General features: G+C 43.2%; 1 protein-coding gene across 3 annotated transcripts in view; it reads left to right on the forward strand.

Moving 5' to 3' along the window:
* Positions 1 to 519: 519 nt before the first annotated feature.
* The window catches only part of NUBPL (NUBP iron-sulfur cluster assembly factor, mitochondrial), a 156,420-nt gene continuing 138,533 nt past the window's right edge, over positions 520 to 18,406 (forward strand). The window contains exons 1-3 of one of the 3 annotated variants that reach the window (XM_048854229.2): positions 520 to 686; positions 3,908 to 4,055; positions 8,494 to 8,528. In XM_048854229.2, coding sequence (XP_048710186.1) covers positions 582 to 686; positions 3,908 to 4,055; positions 8,494 to 8,528 — 288 coding nt within the window. In that variant the 5' untranslated portion in view covers positions 520 to 581. The remainder of the gene's footprint in view (positions 687 to 3,907; positions 4,056 to 8,493; positions 8,529 to 18,406) is intronic. The other 2 variants (XM_048854230.2, XM_048854231.2) reach the window with 2 other exon arrangements.

Below are 18,406 nucleotides of genomic sequence, written 5' to 3' on the forward strand. Positions count from 1 at the left end.
CAGTGCCTTCTCATGGTTTGCAAAGCATTAGGCAACAGATGGGCGGGAACCCTTAATAGCCGAAGAGAGCGTTATCTTTAGCCTGTCCCCAAAGCGAATCAGGATGACCTTGTATCCACAGGGACCCATGGTAGACACAGACCTCGTGGCGTGTCACGGTGATAAACTCTGACGAAGAAACAGTCCCCTCTTGTTTGAAATTGCATGGTGTGTGGCGTTTGCCTATGAACCAGTATGATGCCAGGACCCTGCCTCTGCAGTGCCAAGAGCACGGTGCACGCCAAGCAAGGGTTTTGCCACACATCCTCCTGCGGAGCCCTTTAAATGTACAAATTACACGGGCCTGAGGCCAGGGAGGCGTTGAGCAGCCTCCGCTCCCGTTGGGGCGGGAAGATTGAGTTCAGCGCCTCCGGCTGACGGCCCCTTCCTGAAGGAGTGGAGCGGAGCACATGGGGCCCGACAGAGTGCGGGGCAGGCAGACGCCTCCCTAGAGCTGTGCTTCGGTCCGACAGGGGAAGGGGGCGGGATGCTGAGGCGGGGTTAAGCGACGCCATCTCAGCGCGCCCGGGGCAGTAGAGGAGATGGTGGCCCAAGTGTGGTACCGGGCGCTATGCGCCAGGCTCCGTCCTGGGGCTCCGCGCCGCCTGCATGGCTGGGGCAGCGCCACCTTCTCCTCTCGCTCGCTGGTAAGTGCAGCCCGGGGGAACCAGGAGGAGCGGAGCCGCCACCCCCGCCGCTTCCCTGGGCGCGGGCTCCGCCCCGGCTGTTTGTACTGGCGGCGGGGCGCGCAAACACCAAGCGTAGGGCAGGTCTGCCCGCGCCCTGCGTGGGGAGCGCTGTGGCCACGTGGAGTGGGGGTCCCCTAGCAGCCCCCATAGGGACTGTGGAGTGGGTCCCGTGAGGGAATAGGCCCTAAAGGCCCATTCGCAGGACCCCAGCCCAACAGGACGGGGCCTGTAGTGTAGGGGGTGCATGCGCCCCACCATGGGCTGGGTCTCCTAATGCTTCTTGCCCGCGGGGACTGACTCTCCCAGTGGCCCTCGCTCGCTCCGTGCTGCTGGGTCCCGCTGGCAGGGTCCTTTGCGGGAGCGGGTCTTCCCCTTTCTGCCAGTCCCGCAAGAGCTTTATGTCTCAGGGGCTTGGCAGCGCAGCCCAAAATGATATATTTGCTGCTCATGGTAAGTGGCCGTATCTCCGGGCTTGTCTACATGGGGGAAATTGATTGGCATAACTAAAGCAGAGTAACTTTTGAGCTGTAGGTTTCAGAGTAGCAGCCATGTTAGTCTGTATTCCCAAAAAGAAAAGGAGTACTAGTGGCATCTTAGAGACTAACCAATTTTTTGAGCTGTAGGTGTTTTGGTATTGGGGGGACAGTCTATTCTGGAATGAAGTATCAGAGGGGTAGCTGTGTTAGTCTGTATCCACAAAAACGAGGAATCTGGTGGCATCTTAAAGACTAACAGATTTATTTGGGCATAAGCTTTTGTGGATAAAAACCCCACTTCTTAAGATGCATGGCGTGAAAATTACAGATACAGGCATAAAGATATAGCGGCACATGAAGAGAAGTGAGTTACCTTACAAGTGGAGAAGCGATGTTGAAGGCCAATTCAGTCCATGTGGGTGAGATCCACTCCCAATAATTGATGAGGAAGTGTCAATACCAAGAGAGGGAAATTTGCTTTTGTAGTGAGCCAGCCATACCCAGTCTCTATTCAAGCCCAAATTGATGGTGTTAAATTTGCAAATAAATTGTAGCTCTGCAGTTTCTCTTTGAAGTCTGTTTTTGAGTTTTTGTTGTTGAAGAATGACTACTTTTAAATCTGTTATTGAGTGTCCAGGGAGATTGAAGTGTTCTCCTACTGGCTTTTGTGTGTTACCATTCCTGATGTCTGAATTGTGTCCATTTATCCTTTTACATAGAGACTGTCCGGTTTGGCCATTGTACAGGGCAGAGCGGCATATGGGGACAGAGAATACAACGGGGTTTGTTACAAGAATTGGTTCCTGGGTTAGTGTTCTGTGGTGTGTGTAGTTGCTGGTGAGTATTTGCTTCAGGTTGGAGGGCTGTCCAAAAGCTAGGATTGGCCTGCCTCCCAAGGCCTGTGAGAGTGGGGGATCATTTTGCGGGATAGGTTGTAGATTGTTGATGATGCGCTGGAGAGGTTTTAGCTGGGGACTGTATGTGATGGCCAATGGTGTCCCTGTAACAAACCCCGTTGCCTTCTCTGCCCCATATCTACTCTAGCGACACCATCATAGGGCCGAGCCACACCATCAGAAGCTCATTCACTTGCACATCTACTATTGTGATATATGCCATCATGTGCCAGCAATGCCCCTCTGCCATGTATGCTGGCCAAACCATCAATTTGGGCTTGAATAGGGACTGAGAGTGCATGGCTCACTACAAAGGCAATTTCCCCTCTCTTGGTATTGACACCATCTCATCAATTATTGGGAGTGGACCACAACCACCCTGACTGAAATGGCCTTCAACATTGGTTCTCCACTTGTAAGGTAACTCACATCTCTTCATGTGCAGCTATATATTTATGCCTGTATCTATAATTTTCACTCCATGCATCTGAAGAAGTGGGTTTTTTACCCACAAAAGCTTATACCCAAATAAATCTGTTAGTCTTTAAGGTGCCATGGAACTCCTCGTTATTCTGGAATGATTAGTCCACTCCTTTGGAGTAATTGTTCTGGAATAAAGTCACTTTTATTCTGGAATAGAGTGGCCATACAATACAGAGGAGTTATAGCTGAATAGCTTACAGCTTAATAGTTATTCTGCTATGGATATGCTGTCAGTTTCCTGCTGTAGACAAGACATTAGTTCAGCAACAGGACCTGGAGGAGGAGGAGCTGCCAATGGCTGAGTGTTTCCTGGGTTGTCCCACAGACAATCCTCCAGAATTACAGGGTCTCAAGTATCTATTTGTTATACTTTTGTCTAAGGTTACCCCTGGTGACAGGCAAGACGTCGACTGGCATGTGTGTGTGTATATGTGTCAAACTCCTAGCTGAAATTCCTTATATACCATACAGTAGGGTGTCTGCAGGACATAGAAAATTATTGGATCTGATTCTGCTCTTGTGTAAATCAGGAGTAATTCCAGTGACATTCGTAATGTTACATATGTAAAACTGGTTTAGTTAAATTCAGATCAGAATCAGGCCAAAAAAGTCTTATCAAGGTTAAAAATTAGCCACTGTTGCTAACAGTGGTTCAGATTCATTGCTGTTAGCAATGCTGGGAACCCTACTGTAGAAGGGCCACCAGTATCCTCTGCCTTTTTAATCAGTGGGTCAGCCTGAGTTGCTTTTCTGAGTAAGATTAGATGACATGGTGCTTAAAATGCCAATGGCAGCTTGTGGACCATCCCCCCCAGGTCCCAGCACCTGGAGTCATATAAGTAGGTGAGAATCTCAGCTTGCGGGGTGCTTTTTTTTTTTTTTTTAACATAAGTTTCTAGCTCACATGGTTGTAGAGCAAAGCACAAAATAAAAGAATCTAAGAGTTATTGTTAGAAATCTCAGGATTTTTAAGTTAAAATTTTTTGGGTGTGCAGTTTGTGATTTTTTTGAACACTTGAGGCTGGCAATACTTTACCGGTTTTGCGCACTTGTAACTTCACTGACATCAGTTGGATCACTCCTGAATTAGGCCCTGATCTTGCAAGATGTATATGAGTAACTGTACACACAAGATAATTCCCACTGAATAAACAGGACTACTCACATGCAAAAGTGTAGACAGGGCTATTGAGTCTTAAGGTGACTGTTACTTTCCTGGAATCCAGCTTTGAAATTTTTTCTTTCAAAGAGTACAGGACTTGTACATCCGTAACAAAACAGTATATATGTGGGGTTTTTTTAGTTTTTTTTTTTTTTTTTTAAGTCATCAAGCACCAATGATGGGTTTCTAAAAGAAAAACGTGCCCAAATCATGTCTCGAGGACTTCCAAAACAAAAGCCAATAGAAGGAGTTAAGCAGGTATTGGTTTTTGCTTCTGGGAAAGGGGGAGTTGGAAAGTCAACAACAGCAGGTAAGTTTTCGTGTTTGCTCTGGCATCCACTTTTATTATTGTATTGGTATTTATTTCTGTTTTACAATATGCATAATAGCATCATATTTTTATATAAATACATTAATAAACTAATTACACAGGCGGTAAACAGCAAAATAAAAACATGCATATTTATCTTTATTAAAGATCTGCGGTATGGCAGTATTAGTAAAAACTAAAAGCATTTAAAAAATCTACTTTACTTTTCAGCTATTAGGCAATTTTTGTATTTCATTCAGTCTGAAGCTGTGAAACCAGACAAGTCAGTTTCACTTCTGTGTAGTCTGCAAGAGTTTAAAAGGACAGTCAGTTTGAAAGTTTTTCATCTATAATTGTGCAAATAACACCTAAGATTATTTTAATAGGGTTGCGGAGGGGGGGCGGAAGAGAAAGTCTGTCTGTCTTTCTGCATTTGACAATCACAACATTTTGTGTCCTTGTGGAGTTCATATGCCTTGATCCTATAGTCCAGTCATTTTGGATAGGCCCTTATACCCCTGCAAAGTCTCCCTGCGTTCAAAGTAGTTCCACATGAATGCAGAGGTCTACCTATAAACACCCCATACTGCAGGAGCAGGATCTAAGTTAGACTTCCATTAGATCCTGCTGCTAGAAGCTGCTCAGGGCAGGTGGACTTCCGACACATGTGGAGACTCATTTTCTTCAGTGGAAGGCGGGGATCTGCCCATGTAGGGAGGCTGGCAGGATCAGGACCTTTGTCAGTTTTCTCAGTTGTTTGTGTGGACGTTACCCAAGGAAAAACAAAACAGTGTTTGCAAACCACAAAAATTGGTAGGGGGCCTCATGAGTGTGTATAGTACAAACTGCTTTGACTCCTTTTTTTCCCCCCATCTAACTAGATTTCAAACTAATGATTTACCTTTTAACTGTGGTTCCTCGGCAATAGAACTATAATGTTACATTTGGGATGATAACACTGCAGAGGTTTGTTCAATAAAAATAAAGTCTTGTTGACAGTAAAATTACTTGGGAAATATTTCTCTTTATATTAGCCTTTGTGAATTTATTTAAAAATCTCTTCAAGAATCCATATTAAGAAGGCAATATCTTAATATATATATTTCTTGGTGAAATCCTCAGATTCTGACTTTGTTCAAAGTCTATGGTCTAAAAAAGACGCTCACAGCTCTACATAAATAATATATATATATAAGTTCATTTTCTGGGTTGCCAGTCATGGAATGGGCAGGCTGTTAAATTAAAGAAACAAAAACAAAACATAGACATGTTTAATTTGGAATTGCTTAGTGATTGTAAACTGAAGTACAGATTGAGTGAATTTCCTTATTTTAGATTTCATCTCTCTATGGACACATCATACGGAATAATCAATTGGTGTATTTCTTTACAGTGTGCTTGCTGGCTGGTGATTGTAATTCGCTATTCTTAGTTAGGTTGTTGATAGTATGGTTTGTAAAGTTGACTTTCCAATGATAAAAACAATTTACCCCTTTATGTCCACAAATGAAAAAACTGAATTCATGGCTACTTATTGGAGTCTGGATGAAGTTAATTAAAATCTATATTTTTTTAAAATATGGGCAGAGATTCCAGTTTTGACCATATATATGGACTGCACTCTCAGCTACATAACAAAGTAATAAATATAAAAGATGTAGCTTAAATCTAAATTCACTGTCCAAGGATTGGTGTTTTGGAGCTATAGTCTCCTTTCAAATGGGTATTGCATATCTGTTTTATCTTCTCAGTACAGTCTCTTGGTGCTCATTTGTCAAAATGAGAATAAATTTCTGTGTTAAGATGAATATCTAAAGGTTAGATAATTGCAGAATTTTTATTCAGCCCATTGCAGTGCTGCTGAAATCTGGGATTAACTTGCTTTTAAAGTTGTGTACCCTGTCATTTTTGTTAAAGGACGCTTGGGGAGATGTGACTGCTTTGCAGACCTCAGCACCCCATCTTTGACTTCTGTATCTCTGAGCCTCAGTTTCCCATATTTTTCATTGCTTAAGTATTCTTGCATTCCAGCCTCAACCACCCCTCCATATTAGGACAACTGGATGGGAATCCCAGGAAAAGCCTATTCAAGACTATTTCTTAATCAGCCGTTGTGTTTACTGTTGAATTATGTTTCTCTCCTTTTCTCCCATTGCCCTATAACTTTTCTACCTTTAGGAGAAGTCAAATCAACTTCCCTCTTTCTTCTGTCACTTTCACACACCTGATTTGGATCTTCTGGAAACAGTAGTTCCTCTCAGTGACTGAGAGGAGGTGCTATTTTATATGGAAAAAGCTTTTTCTTCCTCCTTCTATTCTTTTGGTGTTTCTTCTCTCTCTTGTACTATTTTCCATCCACCTATTAAGTGGTTTATTTTTATTCCTTCCTACCTCTCTCTTTATGCCTCTCTTCCACTTCCAGTTTTCCCTCTTGCCAGAATTTTTTCATGCAGAGATCTTAGCTCTGTTTTTCTAATTTGTCTAAACTTTTCCTTTCCCTACCAACCTTGCAACAAATCTGTCTCGTCCTTCTCGTTACCAAAAAGACAGACGAGCTGCTTTAGAGAATTGAATTTGGGTTTGTAGTCCTTTTTTTGTATGATGTATAACGAAGGCCTAAAGAGGTTTTTATTTAATTTTTATTGTTTGTTTTTAACTTGGAACTATTAGGAAGGTCAAGTAACCTTCTGGTTTTGCTGAAGGACTTCTTGAGGGTCTTGTACCTTAGTTGAAGGTGTTGGGTTGTTGAAACTTTTATAAAAATATCCTTTCTTTCCAAGTATTGGCGTTAAATAAAGGTTGACACAAACAAACAAAAATATAAACCATCTGACTAAAAATTCTTCTCAATTGCTCAGTGGTCAGTTTCTTGTCAAATTTCACAAGTTCTTAAGTTGCTTCCACTCTAGACTTGGATGGACAATGATTTTCCCATTGTGTGAAAATTTTTCACTAGTTCAAAAATGTTCCTGTTCTGTATTGGGGCGAACTTGAAGTAAGTAAGAGAGTGAGACAGACAGGCCTATCCAACAGAGAACAGCAAATAGCCTGGCTGTTAGGATGATTCAGATCACTGATTTGAACCTAGGTCTCCACATCCGAGATGAAAGCCCTAGCCACCAGGCTGAGGTGCTAATGTCTCTCTTGTTTCGGCCAAGAAACTCAGAAATTCCAAACTGGACCTGAGAAACCTTTGAGTAAATTTTGTCAAAACTGAAATGTTCCTGTAAAAGTTTGTTTTGATGAATCTGCTTTTATTTTCTTCCCCTCTCTCCCCCGTTGTTGAAAATTTCCCAAACAGCACTGCTACAGATACTTCCAGGGTAGATAAGATTTGAAATTTAAAGTAACAAGCAAAAACCTGGTTTTGTTCCTATTACAGAAAATGTAATTAAAAATTAAAAAAAAAAAATCATAAGGAAGCAAAAAATGGCACAAGCCTATTTTTAAAGGTGCAGGTCACTGGTCATTAAATTAAAAAGGTTAGTGGAGAGCGTGGTAAGGAAATCTGAATTTGTTTTTAAGTACAATCTTTAAGTACAACCTTTTAAGTATGCCTTTAAAAAAATCAAATTGGTATTAAATTCTCTAACAGAAATCTCAAACATTTTTCTCAAGGTTTTCTTTTGGTAGAGAAAACCAAAACCTTTTGAAAAACCTCTTTTTATTCTGCACTGTTTCTTAGAAAATAAAGGCTTGCCTTCGTTGCACTATTAGTTTGCTCTATGACTCAAGTTTTTCCCCTAATCTGATTCCATTCACCCACAGATCCCTAGCTTGAGTTAAGTGGTGCTTTTAAGATCAAACTAGTTAGCACTTTAGGGTGTGTGGGGGGTGTTGAAGATCAAGTGCTGCTAATGCTGGAGCTGATCATGCAATGGGGATGCAGCATCTTGAGTTAAAACAACTCCTCAGATGCTCATCCAGTGTTGCTGATCAACTCGCTCTATAGCTCCTGCGTTGTTTTGCAGTGTGGTAACTCTGCTCTCACTGGAGCTAGGTGGTTAACTCAAGTGTATTGACTTGAGCTAAGGGCTTGTCTATGCTGGCACGTTACAGCGCTGCAACTTTCTCGCTCAGGGGTGTGAAAAAACACCCCCCTGAGCACTGCAAGTTTCAGCGCTGTAAAGTGCCAGTGTAGACAGTGCACCAGCACCGGGAGCCATTCCCCTTGTGGAGATGTTTTTTTGTTTTTTTTTTTAAATAGTGCTGGGAGAGCGGTCTCCCGGCACTGTGCTGCGACTACACAGCCACATTAAAGTGCGGCAGCGTTGCTAGTGAAGACAAGCCTTAAGAACTAAAGTGGCAATTATAATCACATGATCAATATTTATATTAGATGTCTCTTCCTTTCTTGTGGAGGTTCATAATATTGTAAAATATTTGGGAAATAAAATTCTGCTGTGATTAACTTTTTTTTCTTCTTCTTTTCTTACAGTAAACGTAGCCCTTGCATTAGCAGCATGTGATTCGGTAAGTGAACAATTATTTATCAAACTTAAATAAACTTAGTTTGCTGTGAGCAATGTAAATAAAAAGTTACTATTAGGGGCCACCAGTTAAATGAAATCAAAGTATTTACTCTGAGTAAATTCCTTTATTTTTCATAGCATTTTACGTTCTATGTTGATTTGTTTATTATGTTGGCACAGTGAATGAGTCAGTAGTCCTGATTCTTCATCTGGGTTTGTTAGCACTGTACTCTGCCCCTATCAGTGTCTCAGTGAGTTTGCTGTGATTCTGCAAGGGCACAGAGGTCCATACTAGTGGCTACTGGCACAGCATTGGGTCTACTTTTTCTTGACACCAATTTGGAAAAATAGTTGTGTAGGTGATAGATAATACTCAAAACATCTGTCATGGTAACAGAGGTTTACTCTTCTACGGGAGAAATTAATATACAAAAATACTTGAAATGAAAGGCTGAAGAAAAAGGAACTAAATGTCTCCCTGAAGCCTTAAAGTCAGTTATTTGTAAAGACTAACACAAAATTATTACTGTAACTAGTTGTGATATCACAAAGCTAAGACTGTAATTTCAGGTCAGAAATGGGCAGCTGGAACCAGTGTACTCTTAAGAATAAGAGAGCTTCATTATGCTCACCAGCCACTGTAAATTGGGAGTACTTGCATTGAAGTAAGTCCTCTCAGAAGTAGGCCAGGTTCTTTGTGTCTTACGCAAGTATCTGTTATATTTAAGAGCAAAGGAAGATCTATAAAATACTGTTTGTATGGATAAGGCATTAGCTGCTATATAGAGCAAATATACATAGGAGGAGATTCAGAAAGAAACTTAGGTATGATGACGCCTAAATTTTACCCTATGATCCCACTGAGAGTTACCAAAAGCAACTACAGCATTTGCTCAAGAAACTTCCTGAAAAAGCACAAGATCAAATCCGCACAGACACACCCCTGGAACCCCGACTTGGGATATTCTATCTACTACCCAAGATCCATAAACCTGGAAATCCTGGGCGCCCCATCATCTCAGGCATTGGCACCCTGACAGCAGGATTGTCTGGCTATGTAGACTCCCTCCTCAGGCTCTACGCTACCAGCACTCCCAGCTACCTTCGAGACACCACTGACTTCCTGAGGAAACTTCAATCCATCGGTGATCTTCCTGATAACACCATCCTGGCTACTATGGATGTAGAAGCCCTCTACACCAACATTCCACACAAAGATGGACTACAAGCCGTCAAGAACACTATCCCCGATAATGTCACGGCTAACCTGGTGGCTGAACTTTGTGACTTTGTCCTTACCCATAACTATTTCACATTTGGGGACAATGTATACCTTCAGATCAGCGGCACTGCTATGGGTACCCGCATGGCCCCACAGTATGCCAACATTTTTATGGCTGATTTAGAACAACGCTTCCTCAGCTCTCGTCCCCTAAAGCCCCTACTCTACTTGCGCTATCTTGATGACATCTTCATCATCTGGACCCATGGAAAAGAAGCCCTTGAGGAATTCCACCATGATTTCAACAATTTCCATCCCACCACCAACCTCAGCCTGGTCCAGTCCACACAAGAGATCCACTTCCTGGACACTACAGTGCTAATAAACAATGGCCACATAAACACCACCCTATACCGGAAACCTACTGACCGCTATTCCTACCTGCATGCCTCCAGCTTTCACCCTGACCACACCACACGATCCATCGTCTACAGCCAAGCTCTGCGATACAACTGCATTTGCTCCAACCCCTCAGACAGAGACAGACACCTACAAGATCTCTGTCAAGCTTTCTTACAACTACAATACCCACCTGCAGAAGTAAAGAAACAGATTGATAGAGCCAGAAGAGTTCCCAGAAGTTACCTACTACAGGACAGGCCTAACAAAGAAAATAACAGAACGCCACTAGCGGTCACCTTCAGCCCCCAACTAAAACCCCTCCAACGCATTATTAAGGATCTACAACCTATCCTAAAGGATGACCCAACACTCTCACAAGTCTTGGGAGACAGGCCAGTCCTTGCCTACAGACAGCCCCGCAACCTGAAGCAAATACTCACCAACAACCACATACCACACAACAGAACCACTAACCCAGGAACTTATCCTTGCAACAAAGCCCGTTGCCAATTGTGCCCACATATCTATTCAGGGGACACCATCACAGGGCCTAATAACATCAGCCACACTATCAGAGGCTCGTTCACCTGCACATCCACCAATGTGATATATGCCATCATGTGCCAGCAATGCCCCTCTGCCATGTACATTGGTCAAACTGGACAGTCTCTACGTAAAAGAATAAATGGACACAAATCAGATGTCAAGAATTATAACATTCATAAACCAGTCGGAGAACACTTCAATCTCTCTGGTCACGCAATCACAGACATGAAGGTCGCTATCTTAAAACAAAAAAACTTCAAATCCAGACTCCAGCGAGAAACTGCTGAATTGGAATTCATTTGCAAATTGGATACTATTAATTTAGGCTTAAATAGAGACTGGGAGTGGCTAAGTCATTATGCAAGGTAGCCTGTTTCCTCTTGTTTTTTCCTACCCCCCCCCCCCCAGATGTTATGGTTTAACTTGGATTTAAACCTGGAGAGTGGTCAGTTTAGATGAGCTATTACCAGCAGGAGAGTGAGTTTGTGTGTGTATGGGGGTGGGGGGGATGTGAGAAAACCTTGATCTATGCAGGAAATAGCCCGACTTGATTATGTAAAGAGTTGTCACTTTGGATGGGCTAGCACCAGCAGGAGAGTGAATTTGTGTGGGGGGGTGGAGGGTGAGAAAACCTGGATTTGTGCTGGAAATGGCCCACCTGTTGATCACTTTAGATAAGCTATTACCAGCAGGACAGTGGGGTGGGAGGAGGTATTGTTTCATGATTTCTGTGTGTATATAAAGTCTGCTGCAGTTTCCACGGTAAACATCTGATGAAGTGAGCTGTAGCTCACGAAAGCTCATGCTCAAATAAATTGGTTCGTCTCTAAGGTGCCACAAGTACTCCTTTTCTTTTTACAAAATCATTGGGATTCTCTAAGCCTGAGTGAGGCACCTAAGGCTCCTTATACAATGAATGGGGAGATATAGGCACCTCCAAATTGGATGCACAAAAGCCATCATGCTAGGTGACAACCTGCCTAAGCTAGCCAATGGGAGGTGCCAATGTGACGGTTGTGTCCTAAGCCCTACCCCCTGGCAGTTTGGTGACCAAGTTCAGTTGGAAGGGAGACACTTCCCTCTGTTTGGGATTCTCAGCTGCAAACTCTTTGGGTTAGATGCAAATGCTGCTGTCAGGGTTCCCTCCCCATTCTGAACTCTGGGGTGCAGATGTGGGGACCCGCATGAAAGACCCCCTAAGCTTATTTCTACCAGCTTAGGTTAAAAACTTCCCCAAGGCACAAGTTCTTCCTTGTCCTTGGACGGTATTGCTGCCACCACCAAGTGGGTGAGACAGAGATTCAGGAGAAGGACCACTTGGAGTTCCTGTTTCCCCAAAATATCCCCCAAAGCCCCTTCACTCCCTTTCCTGGGGAGGCTTGAGAATAATATACCAACCAAATAGGTAAACAAGGTGAGCACAGACCAGACCCTTGGGGTTTTTAGGACAGTAAAAAAGTTCTTAAAAGCAGAACTTTATTATAAAGAAAAAAGTAAAAGAAGCACCTCTGTAAAATCAGGATGGAAGGTAATTTTACAGGGTAATAAGATATAAAACACAGAGGATTCCCCTCTCTGCAAAACTTTAAGGTTACAAAAAACAGAAATAAACCTCCCTCTTGGCATAGGGAAAATTCACAAGCTAAAACAAAAGATAATCTGACGCATTTCCTTGCTTTACTTACAGTTTTTGTAATCGTAGATGCTTATTTCAGATAGAGTTTTAGGAGAGGGTTTTTTCTGTCTGGTCCTACTCTCTGACCCGAGAGAGCACAAACAAACCCCCCCGATATGAAAGGATCTTCTTCTGTTATTGGTCCTTTTGGTCAGGTGCCAACCAGGTTATTTGAGCTTCTTAACCCCTTACAGGTAAAGGAGGGATTTTATGCTTCCCTTAGCTGTATGTTTTATGACAGCTGCTTTTACAAGAAGCTGGAGGAGAACAACCTCCCTCATAACCTTTAGCCCAGTGGTTAGAGTTCTCACCTGGGATGTGGGAGATGCCCCAGCTCAATTTTCTCTTCCATCAGAGATGGGATTTGAACAGGGAGTTGTAATCTCTGAAGGGAATGCCCTATCCAGTGGGTTATGGGATAATCTGATGTAAGGCTCTGCCGGTCACTTCTGTTGAAGTTGTTCCACTGTTGGTAAATAACTTTAAAAAAAAAAGTCATTGGAGCAGGGAGCTGGATTCTGGATCTCCCAGGTGAGTGCTCTAACTACAAAGCTACAGAGTCATCCTCATGCTTGCTGTCTTTCTCTTTGGCCCAAAGAGTTTTTTTCATTATTTTATGCACAGTGAAACAGTTTCAACAGGAGAGATTGAGGGAGCACTACATCAGAATATCCCATAGCCCGGTGGTTAGGACATTCACCTGAGAGGTGGGAGATGAATGTTCAAATCTCTTCTTCCTCTCAGGAGGATGGGGGACTTGAACTGGGGGGGTCTCATTCATCCTAGGTAAGTACTCTAACCACTGGGTTAAAACTTAAGTTGGGGTTGGTCCCCCCGGCGGGATTTAGTGAAAGTTGGTGGTTTTTTGGTTTTGTTTTTTCTGTAAGGTTCTGCTAGTACTGGGGTTTTGGTGTGGTAATGGCAGCTGACCAGCCTGGCAATGGGTGAACGTTGTACTTTTCCTACACATGTTTATACATTTTTTTTTTTTTTATTTAATCAAGAAAGTTTATTTCTGTCACTACTTCACATCATACAATGTATATTCAAAATAATAAAGGTGAACACATGAGCAGGGACAATTAGTATGCAAAGATTATCCGTCAATATAGTTATCTATAGCAGTTAGTACTTCAATCACTTCTTTACATCAATCTATACAGACTTAGATTAAATCTCAGGTAAAACTTCCTTACTGTAAGAACAGTAGGACAATGGAACAGACTCCTGAAGGAAGTTGTAGAAGCTTCTTCACTGGAGTTTTTCAAAAGGAGGCTGGATAGCTATCTGTCTTGGGTGGTTTAGACAAAAAATCTTGCATTTTGGTAGGGGGTTAGAGTAGATGACCCTTGTGGTCCCTTCTAACCCTATGGTTCTGTACTGTGAATAATATCCCTCTCCCATTTATATGTGGTCATGTCATTCATAAGTACATCACATTGGCACTAAAATTCCACACTTCTCCCCAAACACCCTACCTGCCCCCGTACTCTCCCTCCCCAGCACATTCATAAAGGTACAGTAACTCCTCGCTTAACATTGTAGTTACGTTCCTGAAAAATGGGACTTTAAGTGAAACAATGGTAAGCGAATCCAATTTCCCCATAAGAATTAATGTAAAGGGGGGGGTAGGTTCCAGGGAAATTTTTTTCACCAGACAAAAGACTATATTATATATATGTATACACAGTATAAGTTTTAAAGAAACAATTTAATACTGTACATAGCAATGATGGTGATTCTGAAGCTTGGTTGAGGTGGTGGAGTAAGAGGATGGGATATTTCCAAGGGAATGCCTTACTGCTAAATGCTGAACTAGCATTTGGCTGAGCTCTCAAGGGTTAACACGTTGTTAATGTAGCCTCACACTCTACAAGGCAGCACAAATAGAGGGAGGGAGACAGCATGGCAGACAGAGACACACACCCTGTGTGTGTGTGTGAGAGAGATGCGCATTGCCCCTTTAAGTATGCTGGCCTCACTTTAAGTACACTACCTTTTTAGATCAGGAAGTTGAGACAGCAGCTGCTGTCTGCAAGCTTCCTCCGTCCTGAGCCCTGTCATGTCCCCTGCTCTAGGGAGATAGGGTCAGCAGGAGCGGGGGGAGGGACACACCCTGATATTAGCCCCCCTCTTCCCCACTGTGCAACAAGCAGGAGGCTCCTGGGAGCAGCTCCAAGGTAGAGGGCAGGAGCAGCACATGGCAGTGGCGGGAGGGACCGCTGAACTGCTGGCAACTGATAGCCTGCTGGGCAGCTGCTGCACAAGGAACTTGGGAGTGGGGGGGCTGCCAGTCCACCCTGGTTCCAAGCCCCCACCAGGTAGCTGCAACGGGCTGCTCTTTCTGCAAGCCGTGGACGAAGCAGGCAGTTGCCAAACAATGTTATAAGGGAGCACTGTGCAACTTTAAACGAGCATGTTCACTAATTGAGCAGCAACGAAACGATGTCAACCGGGACAACTTTAAGTGAGGAGTAACTGTACTATTCCCTCTCTTCCATTGGGCCAGACAAGTCCACAGTGTGGGAACACAAAGCATCTCTGATCTCTGTTGCCTGGATGCATCCAGCTCCAGCTGTGGTAGGTTCACTTTCTGGCTGAATATACTGATTCACTGAATGTACCGATCTCACTGTCATAGGCCCGTTCAGAGGGAAATGGCTTGCCTCTGGCTTCACAAAGATTGTGAAGTGCACAGCAAGCCACGGTAATTCGGACAGCATCAATGACACTGGCATCCAAATGGTTCTGTAAAAGTCTCCAATGGGATTCAATCTCCCAAAAGCACATTCAACAACCATTCTGCACCTGCTGAGTGTGTAATTAAATCCTCTTTTGCCAGGGCCTCTGAAATCAGGGTATGGATTCATACTCCTAGTAAAAAGGAGGTATGCAGGGTCCCCCAGAATAACAGAGGGGACAGTAACTCCATTTATGACAATGCCACTTGGTAGAAATAGTGTCTTAGCCTGTCCATGAGTGTAGACTTGTGATCAGCGGAAAACCTGGGCATCATGATCTTTTCCAGTGCAACCCACATTGACGTTCATAAATTGTCCTCTGTGGTCCACAAGAACCTACATAACGATGGAGTTGTACGCTTTGCAGCTTTCTGTCTTGTACAATTTTTACGGCTTTGTTCATCTTTAATCTTTTAGTTCTGTATCTATCCAACACATCCTCGGTCTTCCTTTTTTTCTAGTTCCTTGCATTCTGGTATGTATCTCCATGAATGATCTCCTTTCTGGGTCCTTCCTGGACACATGTCCAGACCACTGCAATCTTCTTTCTTGAACCTTCTGTAACAGAGTTATTTGTTGCCCAAGCCATTTTCTTATCACTTCATTTTTTATTTTCTACAGCCTTGAATCAATTGTTGTTCCCCTCAGCCAGGTTGTATCTGCAGTCAATATATTTTGTTTATCTGCTTTCTGACTCATTCAGCAGTTTTGGCACAACAGTTGTCTCATATATGCTTCACGTTTCTTGAAATGTCTTCAGCCTTTCAGATCTTCCAGAATTTTCCAAATGCAGTAGTGGCTAGTCCAACTTTTCTTGATATGTCATCTTGACAGTTCCCATTGTTCGATACCAGTCATACACATTTTCCCATTTGTTCTAGTTCTTGGTCTTCAACTTTGATCTTTATGTCTTCCTCTTTGTCTTCCAGTTGCCATAATTTTTGTATTCTCTGTGCTGATCTTCAGTCCAAATTTTCTGCCTTTTGCCTACCTTGTGAGTTATTCTCTGTACATCCTTGTAGATGTATACACCTGCTCTGTAGCGTCCCATCCTTGTCTTGGGCAGCTTAGCAGTATCTGTCCTTTGTTTTTCTTTTCCCTAGGGCTCTTTATCATATGACCAAGACTAGAGTCATGTAATACACCCATTCTCGGAGCTAGATCATTAGTATGTAATAACTAAAACAGTCTCTTCCCAATCTCTCAGTGGGTCACAGTTTCTCTTTTCTGTGGTCTGGGCGCTTTACTGTTTCAACTCTTGACTTCCTCCTCCCAGCTTCCTACTGGACAAACTTAGATTCTCTCAGTCTCCCACCTGGCAAACAGTCTCTCCCCTCCCCCCATCACCTTTGGTCTGTCTTCCATTGTACACAGCCAAACAAACCTCAGCCTCCCTGGCTACTTTCCCAGCTTTTTTCCCTATAGAGTAATGAGGTTTCTCAGGACCCTTTTCCTGGGGTTGCAGCCTTTCTGACTTTTCAGGTGGGTCCATAAAGGCATACCAACCTGTTTCTCTTAGGAGCCCAGACCCAACTCAGCCAGCTCTCCAACTTGTCCTTGTTGTCTCCAGCAGCATTCCCCTGCTCCTGACTCCTGGCCCTCACTGCTCTCTCTGAGTTTTCAACACTACTTATCTTTTCCTTTTTGATTTGCTCCCCATAGCTGGGTTTAAAGTTGTTATAATTAAATACCTCTTTTTAGGAGGCACTCAGTCCCTTACAAAGCCCAGGCATAGGCAGCTGGTGAAAATATTCTTTGGGAGGTGGACGAGAGAGCAGGCCCTGCCTTGCACTCACCCTAAAGTGGTGGCTCCTGTCTTGGGGGACTGAGACAAATCACCTCAGTATCTCCCCCTTCTTCTGAGACTCTCCTCCCTCTTGCCTTCTCAGTCACCTCAGGATCCACCTCCTTCCCCCAGAACTCTTGCCCCCTTCCAGCAAACCTTCATGGAAGCGTGGCTCAGAAGCCAGCTCTTCCTAGTGACAATGAGGAATCTAGTTCCACCTGTTGGGAATTCAGTGTGTAGGTGGGGACTTCCCCCTGCAGTGTCCCACTCTGTCACCTTCCTTGCCCTGGAGCCACCAGATATGGAGCTTCACTTGCTGAACTGGGCAGGCAGTGGGGTAGCTCAGAAAATAGATATGCGGGGGGATGACACCTCTCTAGCCCTAGCCACCCATTACCTATGAGCCCAGATTCCCTCCTTTTAATCAATCAGGTAATTAGTCCAGGTGTATTGACCCCAGATCCCTCTTAAGGGGCCAGTCAGCCTGTGACAATCCTCCTTGGTCAATACTTTGAGGTCAACGTTGTCTAAAAGTCTGAAGTTTGTGCACTGTCCTCCCACATAATATGACTACTCCTGTTGCATCTCTCAGTGCAACAGCCATTGTTGCTTTCAGTATCAAGTTGAAAAAATCTGGTGGTAGCATGCATCCTTGTCTCATTCCTACAGTTGTCCTGAACCATTCCATTATCTTGTCTGCTCTCACTGCACTCCTTGACTTGCCATAGATGTTTTCCATCAGCTTGATCAATTTCTCAGGAATGCAATACATTTTCAGAACTTAACTTACTATAACCCTGTCTGCCAAATGGTCTCGGAAGCCGGTTTGAAGTCTATAAAGTTGTTGTAGCAGCTTTGGTTGTGTTCTATGTACTCCTTCGATATCTGTCTTATCACAAATAGCTGATGTATTGTATTTTGTACTGGTTCTAAATCCAGCCTGTTCCTCTGCAAGCACCACTTCTGTGTATCTCTTCATTTGCTTCTACAATGTCTTGGTGAATGCTTTTCCTAGAACTCTCAATAAGATGATTCCTCTCTGGTTCTTGGACTCACTTATCTCCCTTCTTTATAGATTGATACTATTATTGCTTTCCCCTATTAGCTCAGCACATGCTCTTCTTAGCAAATCTTGTTGAATAACTTTTTGCATAGTCTTTCCTCTGTGTTTCTTTCTTGTTTGCAGCAGCTCTATAGTTATGTTGTCATTTTCCAGCACTTTTTTTCTTTTTCAGTGTTTCTATTGAGATCTTTACTACTTTTTTCTAAGAATTCTGGTATCTGCTCTTCCTCATTTGTACTGGAAAGCTTCTCTAAGTCCATTTTATATACTGTGTTCTGCACATTTTACAGCTCTTCCAAAATATTCTTTTCAGTGTTTATTCTTCACTTGTTCATCCTCAGTTATTTACCTGAGCTTTTCTTTCACTGCCATCTTCAACTTGTATGTCTGACTCAGTTCTCTTATTTTTCTGTTTGTGTATTCTTCACAGTTTGCTTATCCAGT

Source organism: Caretta caretta, chromosome 6 (genome assembly GCF_965140235.1).
Source record: "Caretta caretta isolate rCarCar2 chromosome 6, rCarCar1.hap1, whole genome shotgun sequence".
Taxonomy (NCBI): Eukaryota; Metazoa; Chordata; order Testudines; family Cheloniidae; genus Caretta; species Caretta caretta.